General features: G+C 34.4%; 1 protein-coding gene and 1 long non-coding RNA gene across 3 annotated transcripts; one reads left to right on the forward strand and one right to left on the reverse strand.

Moving 5' to 3' along the window:
* The first annotated feature begins 16,862 nt into the window (after positions 1–16,862).
* On the forward strand, positions 16,863–22,653 carry LOC114392986 (AP2-like ethylene-responsive transcription factor At2g41710). The gene is made up of 9 exons (XM_028354247.1): positions 16,863–17,456; positions 18,840–18,922; positions 19,066–19,074; positions 19,194–19,282; positions 19,685–19,758; positions 19,832–19,882; positions 20,739–20,800; positions 20,980–21,611; positions 22,303–22,653. Exons 1-9 carry the CDS (start codon positions 17,167–17,169, stop codon positions 22,354–22,356), a joined length of 1,344 nt encoding a protein of 447 aa, XP_028210048.1. The 5' UTR covers positions 16,863–17,166; the 3' UTR covers positions 22,357–22,653.
* LOC114392998 lies at positions 18,374–21,006 on the reverse strand. 2 transcript variants are annotated; one of them, XR_003662452.1, is made up of 4 exons: positions 20,922–21,006; positions 19,742–19,890; positions 19,007–19,275; positions 18,374–18,887 (listed from the first exon to the last, which is right to left on the reverse strand). It is a non-coding gene; the product is annotated as an uncharacterized LOC114392998 (long non-coding RNA). The 2 variants fall into 2 exon arrangements; XR_003662451.1 differs by having other exon boundaries at positions 19,007–19,890.
* Positions 22,654–24,139: the final 1,486 nt, after the last annotated feature.

A 24,139-nucleotide genomic window follows, 5' to 3' on the forward strand; every position in this document is an offset into this window, starting at 1 on the left:
TTTATGATTTACTATTTTGCTTTATTATATTGTTGAAATGTTTAATTGCTATGTTATTTATAGATATTTTTGTTATTATTTTTATAAAAAGTGGACTCTTATGAGTCTACAAGTTGAGTCACGAGTTGAGTCTATGAAACTCTCACAAGTCTACGTAAACTCTCGAGTTTAATAACCTTAAATATAACTATTTTGGGAGACCTAAAGCAACAACTTTATTGGCCTTACCCTCGAGCCATCCTGTCCTTAAGACATGACTTGCCAATTTAGCACTATCAACTGTGGTTTTATTCCACTAAGCTTGAGAAAATGAGAAGGTGCATTTAAACCTCCAAGAGCTTTGGCTAATGCTTACAAGGCAATCTCCAATTTCAACAGCCCTAAAGATCCCATGTTCGACACTGGATGGATTTGAAAGAATCATAATTTTGTTCTAAAAGATATACAAGGAGGCCCTCCCCACCAATGAGCTGAGAAAAAAAAAATATCTCACCTCTGAATCCGCTTGCTATATATGTAAAACTAGGAGGAATCTAAGAATCTTTGCTCCCATGTATTTCTAGACTACCATCAGGCTTGGAACATGTGGAAGATAAGAAAATGCTTACTCCTAGTAAGGAAATACCTGATGGGTTTTTTATGTGGAGAGATATATTGTGTAAAGGAGTTTTTTGGATCTTTTTTTTTTCATGGTAATGACAAGTTTTTATGAAAAATTTGTAAACTCTTTGTACATTATATTCATTACAAGTTTTTATGGATAACTAAGTGTGAATGTTTAAATCTATCCTTGGTGTGGTTATAAGATACCTATTTATAGTGTTGCTATCATGGCTTTAATAGCCATATGACTTATTACAAATATTTGCGTTGGGGGTCCTATTCTGAGGGTTGTCATAAACTTATCATAAGCCTATCATAAGTTGGTTAGCTAAGGCGTTTTTGACTTGTGTCATTGTTGAGCTTGTAGTCAGCTCGTGATCCTTAAGTCTAACAATATGCGTTAAGTTGCATGCCACATGTACATGACATGTAAAGTTGACATTTACCTCCGAATAGTTTCCCTTGAGTCTATATTGTCTCAGAGAGACAATGTTAGCTTAACGAGTGTAAAGTTGATATTGTCTCAGAGAGGCAATGTTAGCTTAACAAGTGTAAAGTTGATATTTACCCTACAACAATTGCCCCTAAGTTGATATTATCTCAGAGAGACAATGTCAGCTTAACGAGTGTAAAGTTGAGTGTTGATGCTACGTGGTGTTCTTATGTAGTTGTGGCTATTGAGTGTCCCATCATTTGATTTTTTTGGCATGAATTATCAAGTAACCATGCTCTAATTGCTCATTCTTTTGATTTTCAAAAGCCCATAATTGCTTTTTGTTTGATTGTTTCTTTATCTACTTTGTTTGTCTTAACTATTTTTACTTCATCATAATTGTCATTTTGTTGCATTCGTGCTTGGGAGTTCTTTGAAAATCCATGCAAGTGTTGTGTATGGTTAGTATTTCTCAAACTTTATTGTCTACAGGTGTGTATTTTCTACTTACATTTTTACCTTTCCCATTTGTCTATTCATGTCCTATCGAGTCTCTTATTTGAGGGTATTCTGGGTTTGGTCTCATTCTTGAAGATGTCTTCCCAAAAGATCAGTTTGAAGGGATCATTTGGTCGTGGTGCCCTCAACCATTCTAGAAACCCTAAGAATTCTCCAATTGCTAGTGATAGAGGTGGGGGTGGCAGGAATTTTTGGGACAATGAGGATGCGACTGAGAGGGGAATTGAGTTGTGTCCTCGAAGGCATTTGAATTAATGTGAAATTGCGGTTGTCTCTTTTGTCAATACAGATTCTAATGTTGAGGTGCGAGTGGTGGGGTCGGAAAATATGTTCTTCGTAAGGAGCATCCTTTGACGGCTGAGCCTAATTCAAAAGTGAGGATATGTTGTGAGTATTTGAAGTCGTCGGGGAAACCTTACTGATATGAGGATAGGCTAGAACTTGCTTGGGCTTCCCTCTTGTACCCCCAATATATGCAAGTTAGTGAGGGTTCATCTTCTATGAACCCTCCTGATCCCATTGTAAATCTATCTAATGCAGAAAAAATGCATCAAATTTATCATCTTAAAGAGAAAACTAGCCACACCCTTAAGTCTATTGGTTTTGATGGAAGTACAAAAATTTGTGTTGAATTTGTTAGGGCAGAAAGACAACTTATTTTCCTTAAGGGTGAAGGGGTTGATTCTAACGATGAATCCAATCCATTTTTTTGTGATATGGATATGGTATCTAATTTAGAACTCCATGAGGCTCCTGGCTTAGTGGATGTCAATTGGGACAATGAGCAAATCCGTTGGAATCCATTATGTTTTGGCTCCCATGGTCCTTGACCTTTTGACCCCTCAATTTCCAATTACTAAGGACAATAATGTTGGTGGGTGGCCTAGTGATGATGGCCAAATTTTCTTTCAAGGTATGAGAGAAGATGTTGGAGTGCCTTCTACTTCTTCGAAGAAGAAGGAAACATGACATACTTATAAGGATTTTTATGCTAATGTATGCCACCTATTTTGACAAGATTGGTTTGTGATTACCCTTTAGTTATTTCCAAACCAGGGTTTTGAATTACCATAGGATTTTCCCTTCTTAACTTCACCTGCCTGAGGGTTTATTCTTGAATTTGAAATGTTATGTATTTGACATATCTTCATTTTATCCCTCAATGTATTCCATTATTTTTTGCTCAATGGTGTAGTAAGAAATCCTCTCATTGTTCATGTCTCTCTTTGAAGGGTTGCAGAGATATGGTGATCCTTATGGCTTATGAAGAGCTGCAAAAAACTTTTAAGGTGATGTATTTCTAGTTGAGACCTTTTAAAGATTGTTAGGATGACCTCGTTGTTGTCAATGAGGGTGAGGGTGACGAACAATTTAAGCCTCGCTTTGAACTTTACTAGACTTCCATTCATTATAATGAGTCAATCAATTTTTATGGGAAACAAGATGAAGAGTTGTCTTCAAAAGAGTTCGCTTTTGCAAATTCCATTGTTGAGTTGATTAATGAGATTGGAGATGCCATCCCTTGTAAATTGATTTTATGAAATTCTGATAAAGATTGGGAGTTGGTTTTAAATGTGTGTTTGTTGTTTGTGATTTATTTCTATTTTGAATTTTAATGTTGTTGACATTAGTAAACATTTTGTTGTTGCAAGAAAACTTATGGGGAAATCAAGGGACAAGCGTATGTCGATTGTCGCTCTTTATGCTGCTAGTGAGGGGTGAAAAGAAGAAACTTTCAATTAAGTCATAAGCATCTGACTGAGGGAAAGGCATCGCCACTGAGACCCATTCTAAAACATCTCATGACATGCCTCATTCTCCTTTGAAAAGGAAAAAGGTCGTCAATATTGATTATAACATGGATTTAATCGGTTCTAGTTTGGTGCCTATTAGGAAGTTCAATGGTCCTCCTTCGTGGATGTCTTTGGGCGAAGAGATTGATCATGTTATTTTGTCGGAATATTGGGATATGATTCAGAAGAGTAACCATGCCGAGTTGGATTCAACTATCTCGATGTTGATAAGGGTAAAGCAATATCTGACTCATGTTACTCTAGGCTATAAAAGCTTTCTGGATCTAATGAAATCGTTGGGTAACGTCAACCCTCTAAAGCTAATTGAGGAAAAGATGCCACCTTAAAGAGGGTCGAGGATCAAGCTGATGTACTGATAGAAGAGCTCAATAATTATAAGGTTTGGGCTAAAGGCTTAGAAACTTCTGCACTATGAGGAGAGGAGGAAATTCTTTGACTTAAGGAGAATGTGAATCAGCTAACTGAGAAGCTTGCAAATGCTGAAGCGACCATAGACCAATAGAAAGAGAATTTCAAAAAGGCTGTTGAGGATTCTTTCAACAATGCCCTTAAGCAGGTTGAGTTTATGCATCCTAAAGTCGGTATCAAAAAATCTCTCTACAATTCTCATTGTGAAGTTGTTAATGGATAACTATGTGTTTGGTTTGATGGTGAGGTTCATCCAACTCATCTTGGAGCTTCGGGGATCGTGAATGAATATTTTGTGGGACACGAAACTCCTGATGAAGAGATGGCTTATGGGTTTATTGATACCCTAGATGCTAACTTTGATGATAAAATTTCTAGGACTTCTAATGCTAATGCCGACCTTGAGGGATCTTAAAGGGCCCATATGTCAGTTTTGGATGTATTTGGGCGAACATAATAACTTGTTGAACAATTATTTCCGTGTTGAATGTTTATTTTTCCTTTGTTATTTGTGAACACTTGTTATTTTCTATTTGGTATTATCTTTTGTGCTAAGTCTTGACCATATATTGTTGGTGATGTATGTTATTATTATCTACGTAACAATCTCCTATATTGCAGCCGACATTCATTGATGATTCCTTTAATTTTCTTGTTTGTTGATTGGTCGGTGCCATTTTGCGTGTCAATTTTGGTCGTATGCCTTGACCTATAAATGACTGCCCTTGCTCCATTTTTTGCTCCACTTCTTCTTGATTCTTTATCCTCATAAGCTATTCAAATATCTTAATCAACATTATGAGATTTTGTTCTTTGTTCTTGATGGTTTAAGATGTTTTGGTAGCTGATGAAGAAAATTGAATTGATCTATTGATGTGTTTTTGTTGCATTTGCTTTTTGTGTTGTTGTTATCAAGATATTTTGTGTAGATAAAAGATGTCGACTCTACTCCCCATGGCTTCAATAAGTGATTGGAGCATTGTCTTGAGGTAATCCCTTCAAAGGCACGAGTCCACTACACATCGGGATAGGTTGTGATGATGTGTTGATTTTCGTGGTGTGTATCCTTCCCTTATAGCTCATGATGGCTCTTGTCTTTATTTAGGTTGGGTTTCTATGCCGAGTCACTTTCTTTTTGTTTTGTTGTCATCAAGACCAAAATTTCCGTTCTATCTTGTGACCATTGTAACACCTGTTCTTTTAAATGTAACAACCGCGAAATAAAACGGAGGAATATCAATGTATTGTTCTTTTAGTCGTATTATTTGACTTATTTTGTAAGAATCTTATGTGTATATTATTTCTGGCGTTTGCTCACATGACTGGTAACTTTGGTAGAATTTTTTATACCTTCATTTTAGATATGTCTTTTACCTTTAACCTTTGGTCGTTCGTTGGCTTCTTAAGTCGATTTTTATGTTGATATGTTAATGCAATTTGTCTTTGTTCGGGCATGTTAGTTTTGGCTTTCTAGTTTTGACCCCATTATTTATTTCCCAGTTTTGGGAACCTATTTCTTGAGGTGCCTAAAGATTTTGTATGTCTTTTGAATAAGGTCTTACCCTGGTTTGAGATTTGGGCTTCCTTATCATGATCCTTTGTTAAGTACTTCACATTGGAGCTATTTTGAAACACAAATTGTTCTATGTTTTCAACTTTGGCTCCAATTAATGTGCTAACGTGTCTTTCAACACCTCTCCACATTTTATCTTTGTTCTTGTAACTATCGCGATTCCCAACAGAAGGCTTCTTTATTGATTTGACATTTTTCCTTCCTCTTTTGCTTATAAGTACACATTTCTTTCCCTTTTTGTGCATCATTCCCTTTTTTAAAGTTTCCTTCATTCAAAAATTTCTCTAATCACTTTCTTTTTTGCTTGATGCTCGACCTCTTTTTCCTTTCATTAGTCACTCTAGTCATATTGACCAACATGCTTGTTGTCTTGAAAATCCTAGAGTTGCGAACACGAGGAAGCACCTCTGATCTTCCTCAAAATGGATCGAGTGACTAAAGGTTCAGACACCAACAAGTCTCTTTACCTAATTTTGGTGTCTGGAGATCATCCCAAGAGCTCTCCTTCAAGGTCAAAATGGTGTGGTTTAGCGTTCTTTTGCACTCACTCCACCTAGAATATGGAAGGGTCCAAGGCATCAAAAGACTTTCTTCCTCTGGCTTGCTCATGTGATCTGGATGTTGCATTGGAGAATGGCATCAAGGTTTATGTTTTGGCTTTCTTCCATTTAGAAAATTCTTGTGGGTTATGGATTGCTTCTGAGATGGTCCTCATCATCTCTATATTCTCTTTTCCCTTTGTGTATTTCTTTTGAATGTTTATCCTTGTGTGAAATATACTATGAAGGTTTTTTTGTTTCCTTTGTTGTATATGTGGATTGTTCTGATGTAGGACTTGATCCGAAGTTAATGTAATATTGCCAATGGTAAATAATAAGATTTTTTTCGACCATATTTTGTTGCCTGTTTTGCATTATGGCTTTTGACCTTTTATGTTTCTCACACTTGCTTTTGCTCCCGACATGTGCCTTTATGTTTCAAATCGTTTTTTTTTGCGTAAATTACTTTGATAAGATTCTACCCTGTTTTAGGAACCCATTTCCTAGGGTGCCTATAGATTTCATAGGTTTTTTTTTATAAGATTTATCTTGGTTTAGGAACCCATTTCCCGATATGCCTACTTGTAGTTGAACATGTCATTTTCCTACAATAGGACTTTTCTCCAGTTATTGTTTTTGAGATGATGTTGTAGAAACTTTCTCATTTTATTAATTTCCTTAGTGAAATGGATACATGGGCAGTGTATGTGTTGCCAAACTTCCCTACAAAACTCAAAATGCATCTAGGAATATATTTTGTAATTTCTTGCCCTTGCTTATTTTCTTCATTTAGCTATAATACTTGCACAGGTTGGACGTGCTCCAAATGCATGAAATTTTATCTCCTAAGAGTGTTCCCAAAATATAAACTCCCCTTTCTATTTTAGCTATTTCCCTATATGGTCCTTCCCAATTTTTTGCAAGTTTTCCCTGACAATTGTTTTCCCACCAATGCCAGCTTTACACAAAACTAAGTCGTCATTTTCAAAAGCATACGAGATGACCTTTTTATTGTATCTAATAGCTATTTTTCTTTTTAGCACAACATCTTTCACAAAAAATACTTCTCTTCTTTCTTCAATGAGGTCAAGCTCGAGTCTGATGTTCTCCTTATTCTAATTTAGGGTCATATTTGCAATTTTGGAGGTCGGCTCTCCTATTTCCACAGGAATGATGGCTTTAGTGTCGTACACCATTGTGAACAGTGTTTCTCCTGTGGCGAATGTGGGGTTGTCATGTAGGCCAAAAAGACATGTGGCAATTGTTCTACCTAACTTCCTTTAGCCTCTTTTACTCTTCTTTTTAGACCTCGCATGATGATTCGATTTGATGCTTTAGCTTGACCATTGGTTTGGGGGTGCTCTACTGAGATGAACCTTTGTTTGATATTCAATTTTGATAGCAGTTGACAAAGTTGCCTACTGATGAACTGAGTGTCATTTTTTGGTCAATATGACATCAAGAATTTGAAAACTACAAATAATTTGCTCGAATACAAAATTCTCAATGTTTTTAGGATGTTACGGTGGAAAGTGTTTCTCCGTCGACCCACTTGAGGAGGTATTCGACGAAAGCCACAAGGTATTAACTTGCCTGTAGCCGTTAGAAAAGGCCTTAGTATGTTAATTCCCCACCATAGAAATGACCATGGGGATGGTAAGCTCTGCAACTTGTTTGCTAGTGCGCATGGTATGCTGGCACATTTTTTACATCTTTCGCATCTCTACAGGTAGTTAGTTGTATCAGTTTCTATAGTCGGTAATAATAGTCGACTCTCAATATTTTTATTGCCAAAGTCCTATGTTCATAATGTTGACCACAAAACCTTTCATATATCTCATTCATTATATATTCTATCTTAGTCGTTCTTAGGCACTTCAAGAGTGGTTGGGTGAATCCCCTTCTGTAGAGTTTGTCATCTATTATACAAAATTTGGTAGCTTTTCTTTGCAACTTCCAACTTCCAACTTCCACCTTTCCTTTCGATCTTTTGGGCCAATGCCATTTTGTATGTATTCAAGGATTGGTGTCATCCAACTTTCTTAGTGGACAACATTTTCTATTCCGACATTTTCCTTGATGCTGGATAACTTTGAAAGTAAATCCGCTCTTGTGTTTCATACTTTTGGGATGTAGATGAATTCAAGCTTCTTGCCTTTCCTTGATTACTCTGATTTAGTCAACATACTTTTTCAAAATAAACTCTTTGACCTGGAATTTTCCGTTCAACTTATTGACCATTAGTTTCGAGTCGTTGAACACGTATTTTGTATTTTTTTTATTATTTGTGAGTGGAAGTGCTATTGTTAATGCTTGTTCAAGTACCACCCCATATCAGGATTCCTATAAGATTCTTGCTCCACATCGTGTTTTACTGGATGGGCCATTGACAAATGTAACACCCTCTACCCTCACAAATAACGAATAAAGGGAAATAAAATCATGCAGATTTTTTTTTTAAACATATTGACTTTAAATTGATTTCAAAAGATAAAGGATTTGCATTCATTTAATGAAAACATAGTAGAAATTGTTCGAATAAAAACAACAAAGTTATCCCGGCTCAAAACAAGGCCGTCCATATTGAATGAATAATATTAAAAAAAAACTAAAACAAAAACATAACACAACTATATCGGTTACGGAAAATATAGCATGCGAAGTAAATCCTATGCCCCAATGTCACACTTATCAGAGCATGTCTCTATCATGTGATGGCTCACCTGAACAAATGGCAATCAGCCAAAACACAAACACACACCGGGAATGAGTTATCACATTCATATATAATAAAATATTAGAGCATGTAAAACATGTAATACTTACGGCTGAATTTATATAATTAACACTACTTCACAAAATCACATACATTATGCACATCCATTCTAGTTCATCCACTCCAAAAAATAACATCAAACCACAATTGTTAACCCAATGAAAGTCAAACACATGCGTTATACGACCATTACTCTAGACTCAAGCCTACATGCAATGTGGTACCAATTTTCAGTGAAAAACCTCGTCGGGCGCCTAGGAGTACATGACAGGACATGCCTCACAATGGGTAAGTCAAGTCACTCTCACCAAGTGAAATCATAGGGAGACCAGTCAGGGTCACGCTGTTTTGCGAGAATGTTCCAACCATGTGGGATCGGCACAGGCTTACAGGAGCACTCAAACTGGATGACCCACAAGGCCTACACTCCGAAGAGTCCGTCAGGGCCTCTCCCTCTTGATTCAGGTCCAACCCAAAAAAAACATTTGAACACACAAACTCTACCTATGAATAATGCAATGCACACAACTACTCAATTGTTTTCAAAATCTCAATTGTATATATATATATATATATATATATATATATATATATATATTTAAAAAATATATATAATTTAACTCAGTGCGCCTCAAGTGATTAAACTCATCGAGTTCCCACAGTGGATCCCATCACAACTCATCGCGCATTAAGTCGTCGCCCTTAAAGGGTCTTACAGTTGTGTGATTACATAATTCATGGTTTATAACTCAAAACATACAACATCTCAAGAGTCACGTAATTCACAATCCATTACGTATCAAATGATTATCACTTACACATCATCTCAATCACATTTTCATAATAAAATATTTATCGCATCTCATGCATCCTACACATATTATTCAATAGTAACATTTACTTGACACAACAAAAATATAAATTAAACTGAAATGTATTAGTAATACGAATTCCAAGTAGTATATACGCACTAACCAAATCAAAATATTTAGGGATAAAATAATGATATGTACCTCTAAGTCTCGATTAATTAACCAGTAAGAATTTAACTAATAGGTAAGCACAATTATAATCAATGAAATATATCTAACCTTAAAGCGTATAAATATATTTATATGTAATAATATATATCATACATAGTACAGTTACATGAATTAACAAATATGTATATATATGTAAATTTGTAAAGCGGAACCCGTAATTGTTGCACAGCTTTTATGAAGTAATATTTGCAATTATTAACACATATAATTACATAAAATAATATTTGAATAGTATTAAAGCAGAAACCGTAACTACTGCACAACCAATGATGAAGGAATATTTACAACATATTTAAACGGAAAGCATAACTACTGTACACCATTTATTTATGTACAGCCATTTATAAAAAATAATTATAATTACTAGCTTATGTAACATATATAACTGAAAAGAAATAAAATAAAAATTTTATAATAATATTTAATTTATTTATGAAAAGAAAATAATTTCTATAACCTTACTTTATTTGTTATTATTATTATTATAGAAACCTCAAACAACAAATGGTACCACGAGGAATCATCACGTATAGGCACTTTCACTAAAAAAAGCTTAATATCTAATATATATATATATATAAAACCCACGTACAGACACTTGCACCCAAAAAGAAATAAGCTTTATATATATGTACAAAACCAAAAAGAAACAAGCTTTATGTATATGTACAACACCAACGTGCTACAGTGAGTGAATTGCAAGCAAAAAAAAATATATATATATTTCAACAAAGCCTAATACGTATGCGTGGTTCAAAAAAATTTGATTACAAACAAAAAAAAGAATACAATTATTTGAATCAAATTTTTTATTCCAATGATAATAATTTACTGACACATTCTTAAAAAAATGGTAAATTACAAACGCCAAACAACAAACAATCATACGCGTTAATATTTAGTAATATATGTATCTACTAAAAAAATCTAATTTCATTAGATGATTAGATATAATTCAAAATCAGTCATATACGCATCCGGACAAACGTGGGTAAGCAATTCATATAATGTGCCTACATATATGATCATTATTATGTAATTTAAATTGAAATCAAAACATTGAAACAAGAAAATAATTCACATGAAATCAAAACTTGCAATATATGTAAATAAATCAAATTTGTAAAAAGTGAAATTCAGTCACATGACAAGCATAAATTTGGGAAAATCAGTTAAGAAACAACCCAAAATACCCAAAAATTGATCCTCTATGGATCCCTATACATGTTCATTCTAATCCCCAAGCGTGAATAACTCATCCTTTACCTCGACGTAGTCCCTCAATCGTTCTCCGTTAGCAATTGTGACGTTTCTGGTGCTCTCTAGAGCTCCTCCTCCGGTTGCTCTGTTATGGTTCTTCTGCGTCAAAAGAAGAAAAAGGAACAAAAGTGTTTTGTAAAAGCTGCTCTAGGTTAACATTTGATTTATATAGTGGAAATTTTTGTCCTAATTATTTTTTTTACTTATTTATTTATTTATTTCTTATTTATTTATTAAAAGTTACAGCTGTTACAACAAACAAGGTCCAAGGTAGTTCTTCTTGGCTCTTTTATTCTTCATTAGTGTCATTTCAGTTTTGAAGTCAACCAAACATTTGGATTTGAGTGCTTATCTCACTTGGTACCGCAAACCATATTTCGACAATTCAAAGGCCTATGCTACTATCTTTCCTACTAGGTCAAGTGATGTAGTATTTGCTTGATTAGTTGATCCTTCCTGACTATGATTAGATGTGCCTAAAAATATGGGCATAATCTGCGAGTTTAGAATACTAGAGCTAAAATTGTCCTTTTCACCCTCGAGTATTGTACCTTAGCATTTTGAAGAGCTTGACTTACAAAGTGCAAGACTTCTGACTTTTATTGTCATCTTTGACCAGTGCAACACTGATTGCTTTTTCCGCTATTGCCAAGTACAAGTACAACATTTCTCTTGGGTCTGGCTTTGTTAGAGTCGGTAGGGCAGATAGTGTTTCTTTGAATTTTTGGAAGGCCGCTTCACATTCTTCCGTCCAGTTAAATCTTTTTTCCTTTTTCAAAATTTTAAAAAAGGGTAAAGCTTTTTCCTAGGGCGATTTCACACTAAACCTTTTAACTACTCTTCACAACTTTCCCAACTACTCTATACTCTTAAACAACTCTATACCAATCATCTCCCTGGAACTATGGTTACAAGTTTGTATGGGTACTACACCTGTAAGATTCTCAATCTTGCACTTAGGTGGTAAACTAAGCATATCCTCAAGGAACACAAGTATGACACTCACTAAGCTTGATTTCCATATATGGTTAACCAGGATCAGGCATACTCGGGTGTTTCCTCTCGGAACACCTTAACATTATTGACAAGGGTGAAAGTCTTCGTCTCTATATTCGTAATGAAAGTAACAACATGACAAGTTATCAAGCAATTTAACAAGGCATGATTGAAAGATAATCAATCCATAACAAGATTAACAGTTGATTGACTAGGATGCAATAATTTTAAATCAAGAAGGATCATTCGTTTAGAATCAACAACAAATATTCCAAATTAATTCTAGAAACGAAAGCATGACCACAGTGTACACACATATGGAGACTTTAACAATCGTTTGATTGTGACAGAAACATCAGTAGTAAAATTTGTTTGATGTAGGCTCACAACACAAAGAAAGAATTATACTCGAGCTTGCAAGTATAATCGAGTTACATGACTTCAGCACGCAACATATGGAAATGGGTTGTACCAGAACTGGAAGGTACGGTCAAAAGAGTATTCCTGATGAAATATATCTCGATATGGGTCATCGAACTATATGGTATTAACATCGGTAAGAATGAGAAATCGCAAACAACCATACTATCTATGCAATTAAGGCAGAGCACCATACTACAAGCATACATAGAATTATAAGGTTCCTATAACAAGTATATAACGAACATATAAGAAGTAAGAATTAAACAATCACTAAGGATGTATTAAGGAATCAAAAGTTTCAACAATCACGTTTATGATCACACACAAAGAAAAGAAGGGATTAGCCGACACATGTTAACACATCAATTAAACACACTCATTTACAACACACCTGTAGGTTCAATGTTCTTTACGTCATTAATACACATATCAAGTTTTCAAGACCACTTGTATCATCTAACGGCTTGCCATGATATCCTACCGCACTTCACGAATTATAGAGATGGCCGGTGTCATAACTCGTGACTCAATAGTGGATTTATGGTATAATAAACATTAAGGATGTAAAGCACATCACAAGCATTATTCAGTCTCATTTAATAATGTAGAAGAAAATACAAATAATCATGCTCAACATAAGTACTCATAAGTAATCACACAAAGCGCACACTAGAATATGGTAAGCACATAACACATTGGCCAAAAGGTTCGACCTGCTCTGATACCACTAAATGTGATACCCTTTACCCAAATATACATATTTATATGATAAAATACATGAAAATACAAAATTACATAAAATGAGATTTTATTTTAAGCATAAAAGAGTTCACGTGGGTAAAAGGTTCACATTCACTTCACTATTACCAAATAAAACTTGTCAGAAAAATTTTCGGCTCAAAACATCATGCAATTAAAACAGAAACCCATGCCCTAATATCACATCCTATTAGAGCATTGTGTCCTGATGTCCTTCAGCACAAGACTCTTTAAAGCAATCCACCTAGTCATTTGCTCCCATGAATACAAGGTTCAATATCATCACAGGATCCAAACATAAACGACACATGGGGAATGCGTTATCACATTCCTAACTAATAGAGAGAAACGAGACAACATGTAGATATACATATCATATAAACATAGCTCACGTCATTCCACCACTTATCGAGTAATATCACATCTCAACACTACACGTATTACAGATTTTCACATCATTCACGTACCTAAGGATCAAAACACAATATCACTCAACCAATCAATATTAATCAATACACAAGCGTTATGCAACAAATATACTAAGACTCAATCCTATATGCAATGTGATACCATGTCAGTGAAAAACCTCGTCAGGCACCTAGGAGTACATGACAAGACAAACCACACACTGGTAAGTCAGGTCACTCTCACCAGGTAAAATCATAGGGAGACTAGTCAGAGTCACACTGTTTTGCGAGAATGCTCCAAGCATGTGGGATCGACATAGGCTTAAAGGAGCACTCAAACCGGGTATATTTACCTCCAAGGCCTAGACTCCAAAGAGTCCATTAGGGCCTTTTTCCTCTTAATTCAGGTTCAACCTCGAAAATGTTTTAGCATGCAGACTCTATCTATGAATTGTACAAACACACGACTCCTCAATTGTTCTAAAAATAATTTTATCTCGTCGTGCCTCAAAGTGATTAAACTTGTCAGGTTCCCACAGTGGTTCTCATCGCAATACTCGTCGCCCTTAAAGGGTCTTATAATCGTGTGATTGTACGGTTCATAGCTCATAACTCAATGCACATAACATCTCAATACACATATATCTTACAATTCAACACTACTCAATTTATCACAGACACTTAATCTCAATCACAATGTTATAATCCCAATATAACAATTTATCACACTAATCTAGTAAATCTTATCCAAAGCACAAACGAATTATACAAAAATGTTTCTCACAACATGAGGAGTAAAACCCCTCAAACAATTTCACATAATCATATCAAAATCAAAGAAATCAAAATCATAGGCCAAAAACACGGAAACACCATGAGCATTCAATTTTATTAATCAATTCACATAAGGGCATCAATTGGTCCGTCAAACACAAAATATTGTAATTATAATCATAAAGGAAGAATTATAATTCAATAAATATCCCAAAATAAATCTCATTTTAATCTTCTAAAGATCCTTACACATGTTCATTCTAACCCCAACTGCGATAAACTCATCCCTTACCTCTAAGCGGGCTCACATGTGTAGTTCGACAATGATAGCGGCATGTCTATAGGTTCCCTAAGATTCCTCAAGCTTTTCCTCTGGTTACTCTGCTAGGGTTTCCAAGTGTTAGAGAGAAGGAGAAGAGATTGAAGTCTCCATTTCACTGTCTCTGTGAGAGGGACATCTCTCACTGTCGACATTATTTCACAAATCCCAATGGTGGAAATGTGCGAAAGCGAGTTTTGAACTTTGTATTCAAATTTCATGATGATCCAATGGTTAATGTGTCCAAGATCATAGTTTTACCGAGATAAGTTTGAGTGTATATGGGAAAAAGAGAGCACTGTATGAGGGACATTGCTCTCACCACAAACGATATTTCGAAATCCCAACGGTGGAGATGTGATAAATTGAGTTCCGAACCTAGTGTTCAAATTTCACGATGATCTAACGGTTAACGAGACTGGAATCGTAGTTTTACTAGTATAGATTTGAGTGTATACGAGAAAAAGAGAAAATTTTGGGAGAGAGGGAAGAAAAAACAAATTTGAGAGAAAGAGACAATGTAGAGACGTATCATAAAATGTAAAAACTGACCTAATATGACTATTGTTGTTAAGGTACTCTTAGTCTATTATTTATTTTATTTTTCTTTATTTTATTATTTTATAAAAATGAAGTTTATTTTACTCCCTATCAAATGAATAAATAAAACATCTTTTTTTCCCTTCAAACCATTATTTTAATTAATAAAATTATTTTTCCTGATTTATTTAATTATAAAAACCTCATTATTTTTTTATAAATCTATTTATTTTAAAATAAAACACATTTTAATTTATTTTACAAAAAATGGGATGTTATAACCGACACAAGCAATCAACATTAATGGTCGAAAATTAATGAGACTTAACTAAGATTATTTTATCCCTAGAGATAATCCGAATTAGGTATTGATTCATGTTCGAGTTTTAAGAAGGCTCACCAAAGCGCAAGTCAATTCCTAATCTTATAAAAAATTCTAAAATACTATAAACAAATTTATAATATTTTTAAATCTAAAAATATCCTAACGATTTGAAACAAATAATAAATTCTTAAAAGTTAAACTAAATTAATTTTTCTTAAACTAAAGATACCGAATATATTCTCAACAATAATGTGGTGTTTTATGTTAACAAAAAACAAACCATCAATTTCATCGAGTAATACTAGTGAGAGATATAAAGTTAACTTACAGTTGGAAAGAAGGTCTTTAAGGGTGAATGAAGAAGGAAGAGAGGGAGAGGTTACAAGTTCAACCTAGGTTTGAATCCCTCCATTGACATTTGTAACAAAGCTAATAAACAAACATTTGTCGATAAAAAAACAGAATATTACAGGTGATATCATAATAACACTATCAAACTATTTTAAAAAAAAACTTATTAATCCTCATAAAACTCGATGAGGATAGGGAGGAGTCTAAAAAATATAAACTCGTCTAATTTAAATTCAAACGCGAACTTACCTCATTTTTTTTAGGGAAAAGAAGGGAAAAACTGTTAGAACAAAGGACAAAAACTCATCCTCAACCCACACTATTACCGTCCATAACCTTAAGGATTGACACTTAAGGGGTTGTGAACCGTGTAGAAAGATCGACCTTTGTCTATACAAATACCTATCTAAGAGTTCAACAACATCAGAGGCTGATTTATATGCCCATACATGCATCTTGCCATTCCAAGGGTTGCACTAAAAGGTCGACCAACTAAGCATAAGACCAGTCATCACAACTAACTTATGAGTAATACTGCCAACAATTATAAAGTATATTGATTAGGAGACACCCCTCGACATTACCGAATCACAAATACCACCTCTAACATGTCGGGGGTGCAGAAGCATATACTGCTTGACATGCATGTCGAGCCCTACAACAATCAGGCCTAACGACACTCCAAGACACTCAAACCTGTGTAGTAAGCAAGCATCTTCATATCATAAGTGACACATATTGTGATGCTAGAAGAGACTTGAAGTTTAATTAAATAAGCTTAACACCATATAGTCAAGCCACATTTCACTAATAAAAGGGATTCCTTTCGGGAAACACCCATGGCTCTCAACTAGCTTAGAATTCCTAAGAATCCTCCTCTAGTGAGAACAACAAATTAGATGAAAAATGCGAATTGGTTAAATGTAACTATTAATATTGATTAAATATTTGTTAAACGTTGGCCTGGTAATCTATTTTCCACACATCACGAAAGCTAAACCAACCAACTAACCCAAAGTCCAAACCTACACTTTTTGAAAAATTGTTCCCTCAAGGGCTACAAGCTCATCAAGCATCACCCTAGCTTCGGAACCAGGAGACAAGGGTGTTCAGAACATGCACGACAGTCATTATGTTTTCAAAATCCCTAAATGACGCTTCTACCCCTCATCCCATCCTAGCCGTTACTTTCAGTTAAGACCGCACGCCAGTAACCTCCAAAGCCCTTTTTCATAATTTCACCACTTTCTCCTCTCCTTCCCAGCGAATCCTATGCAGTTAGTAATCATCCCCCTCCCCTGCCAATGGAAACACATCCACACTATATTTCTAAAGCGTTTTCTCTCACTAACGTTAGGGTTAGGTTAGGTTTGGTTTGGTTTACGTCAATGGCTTCTTCTTCTTCCGATCCTGGCAAGTCCGAAGCTGACGGCAGTTCGGAGACTCTGTCGGAAGCAACCGCGGCGGCGAAGGATGGACAGTTACGGATGAAGAAGGCAAAGAAAGAGAGAGTGTGCACTGCGAAGGAGCGAATCAGCAAGATGCCTCCTTGCGCTGTGGGCAAACGCAGCTCCATTTACCGCGGCGTCACCAGGTCAATTATTCGCTTCCCTTGCTGAGAAAGCGATCCACTATATGTGTGTGTGTGTAGGATTATGTAATTTTAATGTTCCGTTTGGGTGATTTGCGTTTGCGTTCGCCTCTTAAAGATGATTCTTTGCAGTGGAGTGAGTGGCAAGTGAATGTTCTGCTTTGCATTCTTGTTTGCTCATTTTGGATTGAAAAAAGATGCATTTCGGGACCATTTGCCTGATATAATAACATATAGTTTAGTTATTTATTTGGTCCTCATATACTTGTACAATTTTTACCATTTAGTTCTTTAGTTTGAAACCACTTGTTTAAGTTCCTGTACATACTCTTTTTAACTCGTTTTAGTTTCTACATGTACAATTTTTAAACCATTTTAGTCTGTATAATTTCAAATGGCAGGAACTAAAAATGGATTAAAAAGTGCATGTATAGGGAGTAAACTGAGTAGTTTTTAATTAGGGATTAAAATGTAAAGATTATGCTATACCAACATGTTGTTGGTGCGAGTGGATTTGAACTCAGATCTTTTAAGCAAGGTATTTGAGTCTTGTGCAAGGTAAAACCATAGTTAGGAGGAGAAATCACAGGTGGCCAGCTCGATTCCCTAGCATTTGTCATGGTAACTCACAAAGCAGAAAAAAATTACAGTAAGAAAGAATTAAATGTTTCTTTTTATAGAAAAAAATTAAATACCGTTGTGTTTGTGTGACAAACTAGTGAAATAGTGCGTGCGACTTAGGCAGCTAGGAACCAAATGAAGAATTTATTCGTACTATGAATATGAAAAGCTACATCGAAGATGTTAAGGGTATGTTTAGAAGTCAAGTTTTGGAAGGAAAGTGAGTGGAGAGTAAATAAGAGAAATGAAATAATATTAGCATAAATTTAATGTTCTAATATTTTGTTTCTTTTTTTTTATAAGCATTACACAAATTTAAAAATAAAAAATTTGTCTTCCCTTCCCTTTTCTTCCAGAATCTCACTTCCAAACAGGCTACAATAGATATATCCCACACCAGAATCTATTTTGAAATATTCTTTTATCATGATGCTATCATTGCTTTGCAGATCTGCATATTGGCGCATTATTTCTGTCATTAGACTTTGTTTTAATTTTTTTTTTGTCTTCCCTTCCCTTTTCTTCCAGAATCTCACTTCCAAACATGCCACAATAGATATATCCCACACCAGAATCGATTTTGAAATAATTTTTTTATCAATATGCTATCATTGCTTTGCAGATCTGCCTATTGGCACATTATTTCTGTCATTAGGCTTTGTTTTCAAGGTTGAAATGCTTTTATGTTTGTCACTGGTGTTGGGATTTAATGGTTTGTGTCTCTGATCATGGACTCATTGTCCTAGCTTCATGAACTACTTTTAGGCATAGATGGACTGGTCGTTATGAAGCACATCTTTGGGACAAAAGTACCTGGAACCAGAATCAGAATAAGAAAGGAAAGCAAGGTCAGTACTAAGGTGTAACTTTCTTTCTCAACCTGTTTCTTAATATTAAGAAAAAGAAAATATCTCTTACAGTAACTAACTTACATAATCTATTTTTTTGTGGTGCATGAATTGATTGGACAACAATTTATTTATGATGCCAGTTTACTTGGGTAAGTTGGATATGTGATGCTCACTTTACTTGAACCCTGCCCCCTCCCCCTCCTTATTCTTTTCCTTTCTTCTGGTTTTGTAATGAACTTGCTGCTTGTTGCTGATGGTTTTCAAACAGGGGCATATGATGATGAAGAGGCAGCAGCTAGAGCATATGACCTTGCTGCTCTGAGATATTGGGGTCCGAGTGCTCTCATAAACTTTCCAGTAAGAAAATTGCTTCAATGAGAATATTGATTTGAAGGATACTTCAGTTCAGAAATGCTATATAGTTTGGTACTTTGTCTTTTCATAGTGCTGGGTGCAAATGATGTCTGCTTATATCCTGCTTTACTTTTTGATATCAAAAGATGCTTTGGAGATTGCATAAATTTGATGTTAAAAACCATTAGTTGGGATTGGTGCTTCTAGAGTTTGGTACAGATACCTTGTTGACTATTGACGGTAGCATTTGCAAGACCTTATATATCACTAGCATAAGATTGATATTTTGTTGGAAACAAGGGTTTGGTGCTATAAATCTAGTGCATCTGGTAGTAAAAGCACACACCACCTATTCTTTTCTGGTAATTTAATAATTCTGTGCTAAGTTTGAACTGTATGCTACAGGTGACTGATTATGCAAGAGATCTTGAAGAAATGCAGAATGTATCCAGAGAGGAATACCTTGCATCTTTACGGAGGTGTGTATATACTGCACCGGAATATTTTCTAGCATGAAACCATCCTACTGATTACTTGTGATACTTTGTGCAGGAAGAGCAGTGGTTTTTCAAGAGGACTTTCCAAATACCGGGGACTCTCCAGGTGTGATTCTGTGAAAAGAATACCAAATGATTGCAATTAAAGTGCACATACAGGCTCACGTACACAATTTTTCATTCATCATCTTTGTGCTTTTGTAATGCTCATCATTGCTCCATTTAAAGGAGCCTTCAAGGTGTTGATAGCTATTTTTCTTTAATAACTTTTTAGGTGGAAGAAATCAGTTTGAGGTTATACATACACCATTGTCAGGGTTTTTAGGCATCTATTGTTATACATACATTCATCATGAAACCTCATATTAGTTTTAAAAAAACTTTTATAATTTAGTTTGGAGCCTAACAACTCCAAAAGCTAACTCATGGAGTGAGGGATGTCTCTCGCTTATACTATTTTGGCAATATCACTAATCACGCATTGATCTCCAATATGCAAAACTAGACATATCAGGTGTGAAGTCTGTAGGATTGGACATCTGCACATGGTTTGATAACAACCTGATAACGACTGGCTTGATAGGCTCAATCCCAACTATTAGAATAAGATTTGATACCATTTTAGAATTTATTTTGTTTTGAGCTTACTCTGCTCTAAAAGCTAGCTCGTGTCGTGAGGGTTGTGCTTCACTTATATATACAATTTGACCATATCGTTAAGTCAATGTGGCATCTCCAATAGAAACTTTTGGCAATTGAAATTTTATTTATATTAACATTATACGCACATCTCAGGCCTCTCTGGGTTTGTCAGCACAACTAGTTCTTCATTGATCAATAGATTGTCCTTTTCCGCTCTGCTATATCTCTGTGACCTAGCATGGCTTTCGTTCAATGCATATATGTGAATGTTATGGTCTAATTTTGCATTTCTTTTTTACATGTGGTGGTACTAAAATTAGTCGATGGAATCCAACATATGGTCGTATGGCTGGATCTGACTACTTCAACAGTAGATATTATGGTAAGTTCTAGTCAAATTCAAATTTGAACTTTGCTCTATTGAACCAAATTATAGAAATCAAATTCATTTGGGCAACACATTTGGCTATTGAAAGGGAGTTAAAATATTCAATTAAATTCACCTGTTTTATATTCAAGATTATGATCATCCTGTCCTGCTTCTGAATGTTAAAAATGCAGGTGAAGATTCAGCTGCAGAAACCAAATATCTAAGTAGTTTCTGCATAGAAAGAAAGATTGATTTAACAAGTTACATCAAATGGTGGGGGTCAAATAAAAGTCAGCAACCTGATTCTAGAGTAAGATTTTCAGATGTTAGAAAGCATGGTTTTGCTGGAGATTTTTGCATTGAACACAAAACATTGGAACAAAACGTCCATCCTTCAGAACCATACCAGTTGCTAGCATTAGGCATGCCCTGTGAAAGGATCAAACATGAACATTCTTCTGTCTCGGCTTTAAGTATTGTGTTACAATCAGCTGCTTACAAGAACTTGCAACAGAGAGCATCAACGAGACAGGAAAATAGCAATTATAATGACGAGAATGAAAATAAAGATACCATCATCAATAAGTTGGACCATGGGAAGGCAGCAGAGAAATCATTGAATAATGACAGTGGCAATGAAAGACTTGACATTGCAATGGGAATGAGTGGATCGCTGCCTCTTCAAAGAAATGTTTACCCACCGACATCGTTATTGATTGCTCCACTTTTGACTGCCTACAACACTGTTGATCCATCGGTAGATCCTGTTCTCTGGACGCCACAGGTTCCTATACTTTCTGCTGGCCTTTCTGGTGTAGCTGAGGTATAGTTGCTGAACATTGCTTGCAAATAGCACAGAACCTTTCAGTTAGTCATTGTAGTTTTGAAATAATGATTCATATTATAAATTAAGTAATAGCTGATATTCAAGATAAAAATTTATTGAATCAGAAATAAAATTCAAATATGAACAGAAAAATCACTCACAAAAATGGTAATATAGTAAATAATCTGCATAAATATGTATGTCTACGTTAAAATATTCTTTGATTGAATCAATACCATAACATAATAACTTTCCCTAAGTTAGGTGATTGCATGTTTATATATACTTGTTTTATGCCATGAAACTAACAAGGTAGTGTAGATAAAATTGAATGTTTTCTCTCATGTTCAAATATAACGAGAGAATAGTTGCCGATGGCCAATCTTTATGAGAAATGGTACCTTTTTTCATTGTGTAGCCGGATATTCACAATTTTAGACACATCACAACTATTTGGCCCATCTTTCTAACCCGTATTTTCTAATTATCATCTGATGATTTATAGAGGAAAAGCTTCCCGTTTGGCATTAAAACTATCAGACCATAATAAGGTGGAAAGCACAGTAATTGTTCAAAATATCAGTTAAAATTTTTTCCCTTCAACCCCTGATGGCCGTATATGGAAAGACAGGAATTACTTATCACATTCTTAAAAATTCACCTCACTAAGTGGTCGATTGATGTGCAGGTTGCGAAGACTGAGACCAGTTCAACGTACACCATTTTTCAGCCAGACGAGTGATTGGGATTTGAATGTCTGATTTGGAAAACAACAAATTTGAGCAGAGCTTGTATCCAACAATGGCATTCGCGTTTCTGCTCGGCTAATGTGGAACCCGTAGCTTGAATTTCCTTGCTAGTTTCGTATTACATGGGTTTTAGAAATCAGAGGAAAATAAAATATTACCGAATTCGCATAAACTCTATCATGTATATGTAGCTGGACAAATTTTCATTTTGTGTAAGAAGAATAATGTTATTTACAGAATATGAGGAATTACCGAATTATGCAATATTGCTACTTATATGTTAGCTCAAATACAAACTTTGTTGGTACCTTAACCTTAAAAGATGAATGTTTGTCAATATACCTTATAACAGAATATGAGGACACCTTGTTGGTAGCACAAATAATTTATCAGTTGGGGTGCATCCTAACTTTGAAAAAAAATACAAGTATATATTAGGTGTTATTATCTTTTTCCTCTATTTTTATAATTGAACTCGTTGTCCACAATTTTTAGTTGTTTTAATTTTTTGTTTTTTATTAGCTTAATTTGTTTCCTTTTCAGTTCACTAAGTACTTTTACGATTTATTCAACTACATGTTTTATTTTCATAATGATGATAATCATGATTTTAAATTGCAATTGCGACTACACCATAAAGTTTTTTTTTTTTTTTACTTACCGCAACTGCTTCATAACCACAATTGTGGCCATATCAATCAAATTTTTCTATAATTGTAATAAAATCGCAACTACGATTGCATCCGTAACCACAATTTAATTAAAACCTTAATAATAATAATAATAATAATAATAATAATAATAATAATAATAATAATAATAATGATGATGATAATAATAATAATAAATTATTTGATAGATGAAGATGCAAAGTTAATGTTATCAAACTCTCAAATTAATTACTAGTAAACATGTAAAGAAATTAGTTTATTTGTTGCCAAAGTCTTATCTGGAAAAACTCAAATGTTTAAACTCCCATAAACTCTCGATTCAAGAAGCAAATTAGTGAATTAGAAATAACTGTTATTTTTGCCCCTGTTGACCCTTCAGTATTTGTATTTTACTATAACTCAAATGATTTAAAGAAATCAACTTCTTTTTGAAATGTTTTCACTTTATGAACTTATGTTTTAAAAAGTATGATTTGATTATTTATGTAGTTTTTTTTTTAAAATTGTGGTTTGGTAGTTTATTTTTATTATAGAGTTAAAATGTTGAATTATTAATATGTTATAATAGTGTTATCTTATGCATATATCTCTTTAATAAATTTTCTAAAGTTATTTTTAATAATTAGTAAATTCTTGCAATGGGTTGAATTTTCAGAAGTTTCATAAGTTCAAGTAGTCTTTCAAATTTAATAACCTTAATTAGTTATAAAGGTATAATGGAGATGGATGTGATGCGGTGATAGTAAATAATGATGCATATGCAAATTTTATACAATTGTGTAAAACTTTTTTTTTTTTTACAAGTTTAAGAAAATTTAAGGACATTTTATTTAAAACTAAAAATTCATTATAACTATCGTAAAAACTAGTAAAGTTTAGGGAGTGCATATGTAAAATTTCTCACACAAAAATATACATAACTGAGATATGTACCATTTCTCAAATGTATATATATATATATATATATATATATATATATATATAACTGCAATGCTTGTGCTTTACTTATTAGAACTCTCTTCTTCACATAAATATCATTTTACATCATAACCGAGATAGCAAAATCTTTGATTAACATATTCTTTATTTCCTTTTAGTGCAATTA

This window comes from Glycine soja, chromosome 2, assembly GCF_004193775.1.
Source record: "Glycine soja cultivar W05 chromosome 2, ASM419377v2, whole genome shotgun sequence".
NCBI classification, from domain to species: Eukaryota; Viridiplantae; Streptophyta; class Magnoliopsida; order Fabales; family Fabaceae; genus Glycine; species Glycine soja.